Below are 16670 nucleotides of genomic sequence, written 5' to 3'. Positions count from 1 at the left end.
AGGTGCAGTTATTGCTGCACAAAGGGGTCACACCAGATACTGAAGGCGAAGATTCACATACTTTTCCCACTCACTGATATATTAAGGAAAATGATCCAATATTATATATTTGTTAGTTGTCTCATTTGTTTAATTCGGTTCTCTTTATCTACTTTTAGGACTTGTGTGAGAATCTGATATTGTTTTAGGTCATATTTATGCAGAAATAGAACATTCTAAAGGGTTCATAAATTTCCAAGCACCACTGTACGTCGAGATGTGTTAAACAACTTAGAAGATGGCATCCTTAGTGGCAGACCACCCAATTTTTTGGTGAGCACATAGAGAAGTTTAAGAACAGACAGTCTAAAAGTAAGTTCAAGTAAATAACATTTTATATCTGGATGCATGGGTGGCACGGTGGTGTAGTGGTTAGCACCGTCACCTCACAGCAAGAAGGTTCTGGGTTCGAGCCCAGCGGTCAACGAGGGCTTTTCTGTGTGGAGTTTGCATGTTCTCCCCGTATCTGCATAGGTTTCCGCCTGGTGCTCTGGTTTCCCCCACAGTCCAAGGACATGCAGGTTAGGCTCATTGGTGGCTTTAAATTGACTGTAGATGTGAGCGTGAATGGTTGTTTGTCTCTATGTGCCAGCCCTGCGATGACCTGGTGACTTGTCCAGGGTGTACCCCGCCTCTCGCCCATAGTCAGCTGGGATAGGCTCCAGCTTGCCTGCGACCCTGTACAGGATAACTGGTTATGGATCTGGATGCATAGCCTTTGCTTCAAATAACTGCATCAAGCCTGCAACTCAATTGACTGGCATCACCAAACTGTTTTATTCTTCTTTTCTGTTCATTTTCAGACTTGTAATGCATCCATCCAACTATCAATTATCTGTAGCCGCTTTTCCTGTACATGGTCGCAGGCAAGCTGGAGCCTATCCCAGCTGACTATGGGCGAGAGGCAGGGTACACCCTGGACAAGTCACCAGATCATCACAGGACACAGAGACAAACAACCATTCACACTCACATTCACACCTACGGTCAATTTAGAGCCACCAATTAGCCGAACCTGCATGTCTTTGGACTGTGGGGGAAACCGGAGCACCCAGAGGAAACCCATGCGGACACGGGGAGAACATGCAAACTCGGTACAGAAAGGCCCTCATCAGCCACTGGGCTTGAACCCAGGACCTTCTTGCTGTGAGGTGACAGTGCTAACCACTACACCACCATACAGCCGACTTGTAGTACAGCTTCTTTCATTTGTTGTTTGTTTTGGGTTGTTTCTCCCTTCTGTCTCTTCTACAGGATGTGAAGTGCTGCTCAGTTGGGTTAAAATCTGGTGATTGACTTGGTCAGTCTAAAACCTTCCACTCTTTTCCTCTGATGAAGTCCTTATTTGTGTCGGCAGTGTGTTTTGGGTCATTGTCTTGCTGCATGATGAAGTTCCTCCCAATTAGATTGGATGCATTTCTCTGTAAATCAGCAGACAGAATATTTCTATAGATTTCTGAATTCATTCTGCTGCTCCCATCATGGGTCACGTCATCAATAAAGATTAGTGAGTCCTTTCCAGAAGATGCCATGCAAGCCCAAGCCATGACACAACTTCCACCAAGTTTGATCGATGAGCGCGTATGTCTTGGATCATGAACAGATCCTTTCTTTCTCTACACTATGGCCTTTCCATCATTTTGGTAAAGGTTAAAAATCTTGTTTCCACAAATTATCTGGCTCATCTCGTGCTGTGGCCTCTATATTTCTGCTCCTGAAGTCTTTTTCAAACAGTGGATTGTGATACCTCCACCTCTGACCTGTAGAGGTTGTTGGTGATGTCACTGACTGTTGTTTTTGGGTTTTGCTTCACAGCTCTCACAATATTTCTGGAAACAACTGCTGCTGTTTTCCATGGCCAACATGTTCGATGTCTGGTTGTTAGTACACCAGTGGTTTCTTTCTTTTTCAGGACATTCCAATTTGTTGTACTGGCGATGCCCAATGGTTGTTCAGTGGCTCTGATTGATTTCTCCCTCTTTTCTCAGCTTCAAAATGGTTTGCTTTTCTCCCATTGATAGCTCTCTGGTCTTTGTATAGGTTTCTCCTTTTTAACAACAAAATCAGTCTTTACAGGCAAAACCCAGGGATCAAACCAAGAGTAGACAATCAGAGTTAATAATTGTTCAAACAGTCAGTTTGACACGGCAGACCTGGGCAACAGAAAACACAGTCATATGTTCTAATTAAAAGATGAAGACACAGGTGAGAACATGCAAAACTCCACCCAGACAGTCAGCAGTGCTCAGGATCAAGCTCTTTTTTTTAAATTATTATTATTATTATTATTATTATTATTATTATTATTAATTTAGTGCTATGTAGTATTACTGTACTGTATCATAAATACTTACAGACAGTAATAACCTTAATAGACTCCTACTGCTAACTGCAAAATAAAAAAAAGTGGCATCTGGGTATTCATCTATTATTTTTGCATTTGTGGCAGGCCAGTCAGTGTGACAGTCATGGAACACACATAGCCGGAGTGTTGAGTGGGCGAGACTCTGGTGTGGCACGTGGCGTTAGTGTAAACACTGTGCGGGTGCTCAACTGTCAGGGCAGAGGCACTGTGTCTGGAGCACTGGCAGGTAAAGACAAATCAACACTCAGAGTTATCGGTTTACACAATAAAAAACAGAAAAGAATTAATATCTTGTTAATGCCATGACACAAAATATTTTAAAATGGCGTCTACTTTATAGGCATTGTGACAGTGCATTTTCTTGCTGTTTTAAAGATTTCACAAAGCAAGTATGCTGCCATTTTTTCCTCCAGGTTTGGAATACATCCGTGCGTCTCTGCGAGCCCAGCCTGTCAGTCCTATGATCATACTACTACCATTTGCGGCGGGGTTCAGTCGCACTCTAAATACCGCCTGTCGAGATATGGTACTTTCTGGTGCAGTTCTGATAGCTGCTGCAGGAAATTACCAGGATGATGCCTGCATGTACTCACCAGCCTCAGAACCGGAGGTATTACACTCATCACACAGATTCATACACTATATGGCCAAAAGTATGTGGTCACCTGACCATTACATCCATGTGTGCTTGTTGAACATCCGTTTCCAAGTTTAATCCTTTTGTGCTGTTATAATAACCTGCACTCTTCTGGGAAGGTTTTCCACTAGATTTTTGAACGTGGCTGTGGGGGGTTGTGGTCATTCAGCCACAAGAGCACAGGCGTGATCAGGTACTGATGTTGGTGAGGAGGCCTGGGGTGCAGTTGGGTGTTCTGATTCATCCCAAAGGTGCTCAATAGGGTTGAGGTCAGGGCTCTGTGCAGGACACTCAAGTTTCTTTCACACCAACATTTGCAAACCATGTCTTCATGGCGCTCACTTTGTGCACAGGGGCATTGTCATACTGGAACAGGTTTAGGTCCTTTAGTTCCAGTGAACTCAAATGTGTACAGCTACAGCATACTGTAGCATATAAAGGCATCCTATACAATCATGCTTCCAACTTTATGGCAGCAGTTTGGTGAAGATATGAGTGTGCTGCTCAGATGTCCACAAAACTTTAGCTATATAGTGTGACAGCAGGTTTTCTGCCCAATTTTGGGGGTTCCACCTTTTCCCACAGTGTTCTGTTTAAAAGCAGTGGGATTATAATACAGATTCTGAGGTTGGAGGCATTTTTGACACTGTAGTCCATGCATCATCATCATCTTTTCCCCATAGCCAGCAAAGGCTGTAAGGGCACCACTGATGACATAACAGTCCATCACTGGTGTGTCTAGGACATTTAAACTTGGCGGAGCCCATCCCTCTCCAAGCTTGATCGATGGAAAATTTAGAGTTGCCAGTTAGCCTATATTTTATATATGGCTTTGCTTCGAAAAATGAAAGATTTATGAAGGGGGACATCCACGTTGGCTGCAGGCACGCTGATGGCTGACGAGGCCTATCCGGGATAGACAGACTCTGCCACAGTGGCTGCAGTTGAAGGTCTGGGTAGGTTCAGGAGCAGTGGACGATGGTTTTTTTCGTCTGCTCCTTTTTTCTTCCAAGTCAGCCCTATGGGTGTCTTCAAAAGACTTGACTGCTGAGTTGATAGACCTACGCCAGCTGTTCCTGTCAGAGGCCATGGCTAACCAGTGGGAGGGGCTGATGTTGCAGGCATTTAGGGAGGACTTCAGTAGGTCCTTGTACCTCTTTTTAAGGGCCCCTCTGTTGCATTGGCCGGAGGACAGCTCGTCATACAGAACTACCTTAGGTTACAGTTAGCCTAACTGTATAAACTATATGAACATGGGGAGAACATGCAAACTCCACACAGAAAGAGCCTTTGTTGGCCGTGAGGTTCGAACCTGAAACCTTCTTATCGTGGGGCAACAGTGCTAACCACTACACTGTCATATGGCCCCATGCACCTTCACATGCTGCTAAACAAAGCAGGGAGTCTCCTCTTCACTGTTTGCTTGCCAGGTTTTGCAGGAGACCAGAAATGCTCCTCTTTTCCAGCAGAGTGTCACAGTTAGGAGTCGAATCACTTATTTGCCCTTGGATTGGGACATAGTATCAGGTTCAAAATGGATATTTACACGAATCAGACTTAAAAGTGCACGATGCATATTCAACAATTTACAAAACATATACACAATGCTGGGCGGCACGGTGGTGTAGTGGTTAGCGCTGTCGCTTCACAGCAAGAAGGTCCTGGGTTCGAGCCCCATGGCCGGCGAGGGCCTTTCTGTGTGGAGTTTGCATGTTCTCCCCGTGTCCGCGTGGGTTTCCTCCGGGTGCTCCGGTTTCCCCCACAGTCCAAAGACATGCAGGTTAGGTTAACTGGTGACTCTAAATTGACCGTAGGTGTGAATGTGAGTGTGAATGGTTGTCTGTGTCTATGTGTCAGCCCTGTGATGACCTGGCAACTTGTCCAGGGTGTACCCCGCCTTTCGCCCGTAGTCAGCTGGGATAGGCTCCAGCTTGCCTACGACCCTGTAGAAGGATAAAGCGGCTAGAGATAATGAGATGAGATGAGATACACAATGCTGCTTAAAAGTGAACTTGGGATGCCACTCACCAGTGCAGGGCACCATGCACACATATAGGCAATTTAGAGTAGCCATAGGGAAACACAAAGGAAACCCACATGAAAATGGGGAGAATTTGCACAGAACCTAAACACAGACACTACTCATTGTGGCCTAGATTTGATAGTGATATTATTATTATTATTATTATTATTATTATGATACTGACCATGTGCAGGTGATCACAGTAGGAGCTACCAATGCTGCTGACCAGCCACTGAGTTTAGGAACCACAGGCACCAACCTAGGCCGCTGTGTGGATGTGTTTGCCCCTGGTGATGACATCATCAGTGCCTCCAGTGACTGCCCCACCTGCTTCACGATTAAGAGCGGAACTTCACAGGCAGCTGCACATGTTGCTGGTTAGAAACATGCACACATACATCCATACACACTCACTCAGTTTCATCAGACTGTGGATTTGATTACATACTATCATGTACGTGTGTGTGTAATTAGGTATAGCTGCAGTGCTTCTGAATACTTACCCCAGTGCTGGTCCTGCTGAGGTGCTGCAGTTGCTCCGCTACCATTCAGTCCAGCATGTGATAAATCCCAACTCTCTGCCTCCTGAATATTACCTCACTACCCCTGACATGGTGGCTGCACTGCCTGCGTCTGCTGCTACAGGTCAGAGTTCAGGGCTCATGTTGTGTATGGTCTCTCTTTCCTTGTTTCTGATCATAAAATGGTTGGCCACAATTCTTGGTCAGACCTCATTTGGTAGCCTATTAAGCACAGGGTTTATAAGGTTATATAATATGTACAACTGGTATAAAACCTCGATAAATTTTTTTAGGGCTTTCCTAACAAGTGTTGGCTGTAATAAACTGACCATTTTCATTTTACAATTGAGCAAATTTGATGTCTAATTTCAATATTTACAGTGTCTTGCAAAAGTATTCATCCCCCTTGGTGCCTACCACTTTAAAGGTGTAAATTGTTGTTTTATTGTGACACAAACAATAATTAAGATGAAAAAACAGAAATCTGGAGTGTGCAGAGGTATTCACCCCCTTTCGTATGAAACCCTTAAATAAGAGCTGCTCCAACCAATTCACTTCATAAGTCACATAATTACTTGATTAAGATCCAGCTGTGTGCAATCAAAGTGTCACATGATCTGTCACATGGTGTCTGTATAAATCAACCTGTTCTGGAAGGACCCTGACTCTGCAACACTACTAAGCAAGCAACATGAAAACCAAGGAGCCTCCAAACAGGTCAAAGTTGTGGAGAAGTATAGATCAGGGTTGGGTTATAAAAAATATCCCGAACTTTAAATATCCCAGGGAGCACCATTAAATCCATTACAGCGAAATGGAAAGAATACGGCACCGCTACAAATCTGACAAGAGAAGGCCGCCCACCAAAACTCACAGACCGGGCAAGGAGGGCATTAATCAGAGATGCAACAAAGAAACTAAAGATAACACTGAAGGAGCTGCAAAGATCCACAGCGGAGATGGGAGTATCTGTCCATAGGACCACTTTAAGCCATACACTCCACAGAGTGGGGCTTTATGGAAGAGTGGCCAGAAAAAAAAAGTCATTGCTTAAGAAAACACGTTTGGAGTTTACCCAGCAGCATGTGGCAGACTCCCCAAACACATAGAAGATGATTCTCTGGTCAAATGAGACTAAAATTGATCTTTTTGTCCATCATGGGAAATGCCATGTGTGGCTCAAACCCGACACCCTGAGAACACCATTCCTACAGTGAAGCATGGTGGTGGCAGCATCATGCTGTGAGGATATTTTTCATCTGCAGGGACAGGAAAGCTGGTCAGGACTGAAGGAAAGATGGATGGCACGAAATACAGGGCAATTCTGGAGGAAAACCTGTTTGAGTCAGCCAGAGGTTTGAGACTGGGATGAAGGTTCATGTTCCAGCAGGACAATGACCCGAAACATACTGCTAAAGCTACCCTTGAGTGGTTTAAAGGGAAACATTTAAATGTCTTGGAATGGCCTAGTCAAAGCCCAGACCTCAATCCAATTGAGAATCTGTGGGATAACTCGAAGATTGCTGTACACCAACACAACCCAACTAACTTGAAGGAGTTGGAGCAATTTTGCCTTGAGGAATGGGCAAAAATCCCAGTGGTTAGATGTGCTAAGCTAATAGAGACATTCCACAAGAGACTTGCAGCTGTAATTGCAGCAAAAGGTGGCTCTTTAAAGTATTGACTTTTTTTTTGGGGGGGGGGAATACTTATGCACACTCCAGATTTGGGTTTTTTTTCATCTTAATTATTGTTTGTGTCACAATAAAACAACCATTTGCACCTTTAATGTGGTAGGCATGTTGTGTAAATCAAATGGTGTTAACCCTCCAAAATCTATTTTAATTCCAGCTTGTAATGCGACAAAACAGGACAAATACCAAGGGGGATGAATACTTTTGCAAGACACTATGTTTAAGTGAACTCACTTGACAAGTTCACATCACCGTTATGTGGCTCAGAAATACTTGAAAATCACCGAGGTGAAAAATTCAGTTGTTAGGATGTTCTAATATAAGTCATTCTGAAATGTGCCACTTGATATCATGTGACACCTGTTGGTTTAGGCAGTAATCAACGCTTAAGACTTTACATGAGAAATCTACTTTAGTGTTGCCCTATACGTATTAAAGCCTGAATGTGCATATTTGTGTCGTCCCAGGTGAGACACTTCTGTGTCGCTCTGTTTGGTCTAAGAGGTCAGGGGTCGGACATTTTGACACAGCAGCGGCTCACTGTCGCCATGGTGAAGAGATGTTCAGCTGTTCCAGCTACTCACCAAATGGAGTGCATGCTGGAGAGAGAATAGAGGTAACCGAACACATCATCACGAATATATAATTTTCTCCTCCTCTCCATTTTCTGCCCCTCCAGTTCGGTCATGTGAAGCGCTTTTTATTTTTAGCGCTTCTAATGTTGCAACATACACTGAGGAGCGGGCTATCTGCCCTCTTCTGCATATGTGGTCTCGATCAACACAAGATCAAAGATTTCAAAGGGGTGGTATACGTTCTGTCAGTAAAGTAAATTATTTCATTTCAGAACGGTGGAATACCAACATTATACGTGTGCTTCTCCTTCGCAGATTTAGCAGTGAAACACAAATAAATCAGTTCTGTTTTTTAACCCAACACTGTTTTGCAGTGTGTAAGTGAACATTTTTTCATGATTGTGTTAAAAGCACACTATAAGGACAGATTAGAAAGACAAAGGGTGGGGTGTAAAATATTTACAATATCACATTTGGAAAAGGACTTTGAAATAAACCTTTTAACTGATTTTTTTTCTCAATATTAACACACTCGCACAACCATTTTATTTGTTAATTGATAATGCAGAAGCATTGGTGAAACTGGGGCGGCACGGTGGTGTAGTGGTCAGCGCTGTCGCCTCACAGCAAGAAGGTCCTGGGTTCGAGCCCCGGGGCCGGCGAGGGCCTTTCTGTGTGGAGTTTGCATGTTCTCCCCGTGTCTGCGTGGGTTTCCTCCGGGTGCTCCGGTTTCCCCCACTGTCCAAAGACATGCAGGTTAGGTTAACTGGTGACTCTAAATTGACCGTAGGTGTGAATGTGAGTGTGAATGGTTGTCTGTGTCTATGTGTCAGCCCTGTGATGACCTGGCGACTTGTCCAGGGTGTACCCCGCCTTTCGCCCGTAGTCAGCTGGGATAGGCTCCAGCTTGCCTGCGACCCTGTAGAAGGATAAAGCGGCTAGAGATAATGAGATGAGATTGGTGAAACTGAGTACTGTATATCTCTTACTGGCTATATAATCATATACATTCATTGGCCACTTAAAAGGAGAACTGAAGTCATTTTTAAACTTGCTTTATTTCTGAATTAACGTGTTATTCAATTCCGTTTTCGGTTTTAGTAACCTTATATCGTGGCTCGTACTGCCAACTAATTGCAAGTAAATATTATACTTATGGGCCTATTTGGTTTTTAGCTATGTTGAATTTAGTTTGTTTGGTCCATGGCAAGGGCGGCACGGTGGTGTAGTGGTTAGTGCTGTCGCCTCACAGCAAGAAGGTCCGGGTTCGAGCCCCGTGGCCGGCAAGGGCCTTTCTGTGTGGAGTTTGCATGTTCTCCCCGTGTCCGCGTGGGTTTCCTCCGGGTGCTCCGGTTTCCCCCACAGTCCAAAGACATGCAGGTTAGGTTAACTGGTGACTCTAAATTGACCGTAGGTGTGAATGTGAGTGTGAATGGTTGTCTGTGTCTATGTGTCAGCCCTGTGATGACCTGGCGACTTGTCCAGGGTGTACCCCGCCTTTCGCCCGTAGTCAGCTGGGATAGGCTCCAGCTTGCCTGCGACCCTGTAGAACAGGATAAAGCGGCTAGAGATGATGAGATGAGATGAAAATTTAGTTCGTTTGGTCCACGGCAGGCGTCACTTATCCGTGCGATCTTCACGAGACTTGTGCGAGACTCCGAAACGTGAAGTGTCAGCCAGGTGTCAGTGCCGCCATTTTGAAAACTGTTTTCCAAATGAAATATTGCACAAAAACGAGTTTAAGTGACGATTACTGCCTACTGTTTTCAAACTTTCCTGATTGATATCAAAACAAACAAAACTTCCAGCTTGATTTTTTTTTTTTTTTTAATATGTTTATTGGACAAACCACAAAGAGAATCACAGTCAAAGTATAAAATGTTTACAGGACATGGGTTTGTTTTTGTTTTTAAATCAAGAACCCAACACCCAAAACACCCACCCTCCCCAACCCAATAATTCCCATGAACTGAAAATGAAACTTAAAATATTATAAAGAAAGGGCAAATCGGCCTGAACTAGTAGATGCATATCTACCCATAAAGATACATACATATACACAAAGACAACAAAGACATTAAAATGAAGCAGAGTGAAAAATAAATAAATAAATAATAATAATAAACATAAAATAATGATACTACTACTAATAAAAAGCAAACAATTTAAAACAATATGTACAATAAATAAAAATAAAAAAAAAAGGGGGAAAGTGTCACTAGTCTTCAATGTCTAATTGTTGGTTTATGTTAAATAGATCATAGGAAAGGAGGGGCTCCCACGTTTTATAGAATGTTCTCAAAGATCCTCTAACAGTATGCTTTATTTTCTCTAGGTGTAGGAAAGACATAAGCTCTCCAAGCCAGGAACAAGAGCCAGGTGGTTTAGGGCTCTTCCAGTGAAGAAGTATTTGACGTTTGGCTATTAGTGCAGCAAATGCAATAACATCAGCTTGGTAACTGTTAAATTTCCCTAAAACAGGGGACACACCAAAAATTGCAATTAAAGGACATGGGGAGATAGGAATATTCAGGACTTCAGAGAGGGTGGTGAAGAAAGATAACCAGAAAGCATTAAGTTTGGTACAGGTGTAGAAAGTGTGTGTATGATCTGCTGGAGAGTGAGAACACCTGATGCAGAGATCATCCGCTTCAGGGAACAGTTTTTTCAGCCTGGCCCTGGTGTAGTGAAGTCTGAAAACCACTTTGAACTGAATAAGACTCATTCGTGCACAAATACAGGTGGTGTTAATCCTGGCCAAGACATCCATCCACCAGACATCTTCCAATGGAAGACCAAGTTCCTTTTCCCAATTCTCCTTAAGCCATAACAGAGGAGACAACTGGGATGAGAGGAGGAGATTGTGTATTGAGGAAATGCGGCTGTTTATAACTGGATTGTACATAATGTCTTCCAACAGAGTTTTTTCTGGCAATGTAGGGAAGGAAGTGAAATGAGTTTTTGCAAAGTCTCTTAATTGAAAATATCTAAAAAGACCTTGATTTGAGACACCACGGTTTTTGACCAGGTCAGCAAAGCTTACAAAAGAATTAACTGAGTATAGGTCATTGAAAGAGACCAGGCCCATATTTCTCCACAACATGAAGGTCTTATCTATACTGGAAGGTAAGAACAAGTGATTATTGCAGATGGGAAGAAGGACAGATGGAGCTTTTAAACCAAAGTGATTTCTAAACTGCTTCCAGATTTTTAAGGAGGAACGCACCAAAGGATTATTAGTGTGTTGAGAAGGGCGTATAGAGAGAGGACCAAAAAGCAAGGCTGGTAGTGAAGATGTAATGCAAGAGTTTGCTTCTATTACACACCAGTTAATGTCTGGGTAATGACACCATTTCTTAAGCATTTGAATGTTAGCGGCCCAATAGTATAACAGCATGTTTGGTAGAGCAAAACCCCCAACCAGCTTGGGTCTCTCTAACATTCTTTTCTGAATCCTGGGGATCTTGCCATTCCAAATAAAAGAGGACACACTTCTGTCCAGTGACTTAAAAAAAGATTTCGGAAGAAAAAGAGGGAGTGTCTGAAACAGAAATAAGATACGGGGTAACACATTCATTTTAATTGTCTCAATTCGGCCAACAAGAGAAAGGGGTAAAGCATGCCATCTCTGAAGATCTGCTTTTATATTCTCAACAAGTTTTATGAAATTGTTTTTATGAAGAGAGCTAAGTGAATGAGAGATATTGACGCCTAAATATTTAAAGCTATTAGGGGATAACTGAAAGGGTAGTGTACCTGGAGGGATTAATTTAGCAGATTGATTGACAGGAAAACAGAGACTCTTATCAATGTTCAATTTATAACCTGAGAATGTTCCAAATGTCTTAAGTAAATCCACTATTTTCTCAGTGCAGTTAAGAGGGTCACACACATATAACAATAAATCATCGGCATAGAGCGAGACTCTATGTTCAAGGCCTCCTCTAATAATACCAGAGAATAGTGGGGAAGTTCTCAAGGCAATTGAAAGTGGTTCTATGGCTATTGCAAATAATAAAGGTGACAAGGGACACCCCTGACGTGTGCCACGTGTTAGAGGGAAGGCAGGAGATATATCAGAGTTGGTTTTAACACTAGCAGTTGGGGCAGAGTACAGAAGACGAATCCAAGAAATGAATTTAGTTCCAAACCCAAACCTGTGCAATACAGAAAATAAGTAATTAAATTCTACGCGATCAAACGCTTTTTCTGCGTCAAGGGAAATGACCAGCTCAGGGGTTGGAGAGGCAGAAGGAGATAAAACCACGTTCAAGAGTCTGCGTACACTAAATGATAGTTGACGGCCCAGGATAAAACCTGTTTGGTCTTCTGAAATAATTTTAGGGAGACATGTCTCCAGTCTACGTGCTAGCACCTTCGCCAGAATTTTAACATCGTTGTTAAGAAGACTGATGGGTCTGTAGCTGCCGCATAGATTTGGGTCCTTGTCTTTCTTTAATATAAGGGAAATCAAAGCCTGATTGAGAGTTGGAGGTAAAATTCCCTGCTCCAATGAGTCATTATAAACATCCAGTAGTAAAGGGGCTAGTTGAATAGAAAACTTCTTAAAAAACTCCACTGGATAGCCATCTGGGCCAGGGGCTTTGTTACTCCGCATTTGGGCTATGCAGGAGGTGATTTCTTCTAACTTAAGGGGTTCATCTAAACTTCCCGACATATCCTCACTTAAAGTTGGAAATTCTAAGTTATCTAGAAATGAGTCCATGGAAAAGCTATTAGAAGGAGGTTCTGATTGGTAAAGAGTAGAATAGAAAGAGGAAAAGGCGGAATTTATGGAGGCGGGGTCTGTAGTCAGATTATGAGAAGTGTCATAAATCTGTGAAATAAAACGTGAAGCATATTCGTGTCTCAACTGTGAGGCTAAAAGGCGGCCAGCTCTATCCCCATGCTCATAATATGTGGCTCTTGTGCGCTGCAATAGGTATTCTGCTTTCCCAGTGGATAATAGGTCAAACTCAGTCTGCAACTGTAAGCGCTTGGCAGTTAAATCAGGATTAATTGATAATGCCTGTTGCCTATCTATATTTAGAATGGCATCTGTTAATTCTTGCTGCTTCAATCTTCTATTTTTAGCTAAATTAGAACTAAAAGATATAATACTCCCTCTAATGAAGGCTTTTAATGTTTCCCATAAGAGTGATGGCGATACATGCTCAGATCTATTAGTATCTAAGAAAAAATTAATGTTTGTAGAAACATAATCACAAAAATCAGAATCAGCAAGCAAGCTGGAATTAAGCCTCCAACCACCTTTATGACTGAGGGAACTTAATGGTAAACACAGGTCTAGAATGTGGGGGGCGTGGTCAGAAATTACAATGGCGGAGTATTGTGTAGTACCAACAAGAGGTAGAAGAGATTTATCAATAAAAAAATAGTCAATACGTGAGTAAACCTTATGGACAGGAGAATAGTAGGAGAAATCCTTCGCGCTGGGATGGAAAAAGCGCCAGGGGTCAACACATCCAATTTGTTCCATGAAAGTTTTTAACGCCTTAGACATAGCTGATGGTGTTACTGTTTTAGACTGAGAGCGATCAATAGCAGGGTTAGTGACACAGTTAAAGTCTCCACCCAGGATTAGCTGATGAGTATCCAAATTTGGTAAATGAGAAAAAACAGTGGACATGAAATTTGGGCAATCCCAGTTTGGTGCGTATAAGTTCGCTAAAACCACAGGAGTTTTAAAGAGCAAGCCAGAAACTATAATATAACGGCCACAGGGATCAGAGTGTATCTGGTCAGGAGAAAACTGAATTCTTTTATGAATTAAAATAGCCACGCCTCTGGATTTACTATTAAAATTGGAGTGAAAAATCTGACCAACCCAAGGTTTGCGTAGTCTCACCTGATCTTCCCTGCGCAAGTGCGTCTCCTGCAAAAAAGCTATACCAGTAAAAAGGCTCTTTAAGTGTGAGAGAACTTTACATCGTTTAATTGGCCCACCTAACCCACGTACATTCCAGGTAACTATTTTAATGGGGTGCCTATTCGACCCACCTTGCATTGTAGAGGAAGTTGACATCTATATCAAGTCTTGGAGATAATTAGTTCTACATGAATCATATGGGAGCTGTATCAGAGACAATTTAAGTAAAAATGGGGATTCGTGACACAAAGTTAAAAGGAAGGTAAAAAAATAAATAAAAGAGAAAGAAAAACAAGAAGGAAAAATTACACAAAAAAGAGACAATTGGCCTAAGAGAAAAACCACCCAACCCCCCAACCCCCACAACCCCCACAACCCCAAAATTGAAACAGTAAACATAACAGACAAATGATTCTGAAGCTCGTCCGCCAGAGCGGCGAGTAGCCAGAAATGGTAAACATGCATCCGATTAATTGTGTTGTGTTAATCCTGCTCCTGAACTAAAAAGGCATTATACATTGAACCAGCAAATAATCAATAAGTGAGGAAATAAATGGAGCTGTAAGGAGAGAGAACACGTCATTGAAAAGCAAACAGCAAGATAGCCACTAAAGGCGACCTCAAAGAGTGCAGTGTTGCCAGCACCAGTTGCTTTAACCCAGATATCTGAGTAAAAATAAACCCCTCTGGATCACATAGTAAACTAAGCGTCAAAGAGAAAAATGACTGCTAAAAAATTATAAGAACACAAAAGGGGAGAAAAACTGAAAAGTCTTTTGCAGTTCACTATGTCAGGGTAAACATTCAGCCCCTAAATGTTCTTTCTTAACAAATAAACCAGCCAGCCAAAGGCTGGCTATCACCTGCGGTCAGCGCGTTGCTTAATCGGACGGGTCCGCGGCAGATGAGTCCTCCGTAATTGGAACCAGTGGCTGTATACGGTCAGTGGTTGAGATGTGTCGCTCGTAGAATGCCTCTGCGTCCGCTGGGGAGTCGAAGGTGTGTACTCTGTTCCTGTAAGTGAGACGGAGACGGGCTGGGTAGATCATGCCAAACTTGACGCCTTTTTTGTAGAGGAGCCCTTTGACATCGTTAAAGGCTGAGCGCTTCTTCGCCACTGCTGCGCTGAAATCCTCGAAAATTCTGATTCGGTGGCCCTCGTATGAAATATCTTTGTGCGCTTTTGCCCACTTCAGCACCGTTTCCTTTTCAAGGAATCTATGAAACCTAACAATCAGAGCGCGCGGGGCTGCTCGTTTGTTGGGCTGGTTCTGTAAGCTCCTGTGAGCGCGATCCAATACAGGTAGTTCAGACAACAGTCCGCCCAGCAGGGTATGGAACATTTTGGCCATAAAGTCTCTGCAGTCCTTCCCCTCGGTACCCTCCGGTAGTCCCAGGACACGGAGGTTTTGACGCCTAGATCTAGATTCCAAATCTTCCACCTTAGTTTGGAGCGCAGCATTCTCCTCCATTAATGTTTCCACCGTTGATTGAAGCACGCACATATCATGCTCGAGCTGCGTAACGCGGTCGCTATGGTCAGTTAGGGTAGACTCCATTTCCCTGATTGTACCAGCCTGAGTAACTAGCGTAGACTCTATCGACTCCACAGAAGAACGCACAGACTCCAACGAGCTGCTCAACAGAGTAGTCAGTTCGTCAGTCATTGTTTTTCGGAGTTTTTCAAGCTCCACAACCAGTGTCTCAGTGGTTAGCGGAGGACTATCCGCCATGTTGCTAGCAGCAGATTTGTCAGTCGGGGACGGCGTTGTTCTTCCACTGGTTTTCCTCATCTTGCGCATTACTCTTTGTCCTGCAAATAGCTGTAAAGTACTAGTATATTCCAATATCACTCCTAATGTAAGAGGCGTGAAAGGTAAAGGCACTTTCGTTAAGTTATAAACTGGAAAGTATCGGAGCTCAGGCTCACACGTCTTAACACCACATCGCGCAACCGGAAGTCCCAACTTCCAGCTTGATTACATCAGCATTCGAAAGAGGGCGCGCGCGTCTTTTGACAATGTTGGCAGATGTTGGTCACTTTGATTTCCGCTGTACATTTTACTTCTGTCCTACGATGTCTCGCACAGGTCTCAGTGAATCTCGTTTACGGCCATTGCTTTGACATATGGACTGATATATTACAGAGCATATTTCAAAACACTCATAATTTGCTATAGCAGTGACAAAATAGCGTTCAAAAATGCATTCCGATATTTAATAAAATGAGATAAATAGAATTTTGATGATATAAAAATTTGCCTTCAGTTCCCCTTTCATAGGAACTTGTTCTTGATTCTAAGATTCCTGGTTTTGGCTGGCAGGAGTGGAACCCAATGTGTTGTTCTGCTGTTGCATGCTGAGATGCTTTTCTGCTCACCACGGTTGTAAAGAGTTGCTATGAGTTGCTCTCTCCTTCCTGGCAGCTTGAACCAATCTGGCCATTTTCCTCTGACGTCTCTTATCAACAAGGTGTTTGTTTCCACCCACAGAACTGTCGCTCAATGAATGGGTTTTTTTCCGCACCATTCTGTGTAAACTCTAGAGACTGTTGTGTGTGAAAACCCCAGGAGATCAGCAGTTTCTGAAATACTCAAACCAGTTCATCTGGCACCAAAACCCATGCCACAATGAAAGTCACACTTTGAGATCACAATTTTTCCCGTTCTGATGTGTGACGTGAACATTAACTGAAGCTCATGCATTGTGCTGCTGTCCAAGGATTGGCTGATGAGAAAACTGCATAAAACAGCAGGTGTATGGGTTTTCCTAATAAAGTGGCCACTGAGTGTGTATAATGTAATGCACAGAATACAGTTTCATTATGTTCTTCATTTTGTCCTAAGGGTATGCAAAACTTGATTTCCCATTCAGAATCCACTCTGATTCAATCATGGGGCAGATTTGCAAACAACCTGTTTTGCTT

At 42.9% G+C, this 16670-nt stretch overlaps 2 protein-coding genes across 5 annotated transcripts in view; one reads left to right on the top strand and one right to left on the bottom strand.

The window, feature by feature from the left end:
• The window catches only part of pcsk9 (proprotein convertase subtilisin/kexin type 9), a 40808-nt gene that overhangs the window by 20592 nt on the left and 3546 nt on the right, over nt 1-16670 (top strand). For all 3 annotated transcript variants that reach the window (XM_060917599.1, XM_060917600.1, XM_060917601.1), the window contains 5 exons: nt 2489-2630; nt 2818-3014; nt 5258-5441; nt 5539-5709; nt 7747-7895. In XM_060917599.1, the coding sequence (XP_060773582.1) occupies nt 2489-2630; nt 2818-3014; nt 5258-5441; nt 5539-5709; nt 7747-7895 (843 nt within the window). The remainder of the gene's footprint in view (nt 1-2488; nt 2631-2817; nt 3015-5257; nt 5442-5538; nt 5710-7746; nt 7896-16670) is intronic.
• The window catches only part of usp24 (ubiquitin specific peptidase 24), a 278284-nt gene continuing 271654 nt past the window's right edge, over nt 10041-16670 (bottom strand). For both annotated transcript variants that reach the window (XM_060917596.1, XM_060917597.1), the window contains one exon: nt 10041-11296. In XM_060917596.1, the coding sequence (XP_060773579.1) occupies nt 10073-11296 (1224 nt within the window). In that variant the 3' untranslated portion in view covers nt 10041-10072. The remainder of the gene's footprint in view (nt 11297-16670) is intronic.

The sequence above is a fragment of the Neoarius graeffei genome, chromosome 3 (assembly GCF_027579695.1).
Source record: "Neoarius graeffei isolate fNeoGra1 chromosome 3, fNeoGra1.pri, whole genome shotgun sequence".
In the NCBI taxonomy this organism is placed as follows: domain Eukaryota; kingdom Metazoa; phylum Chordata; class Actinopteri; order Siluriformes; family Ariidae; genus Neoarius; species Neoarius graeffei.
Note: the sequence above shows the minus strand (reverse complement) of the source record. Positions and strands in the feature narration are given on the sequence as shown.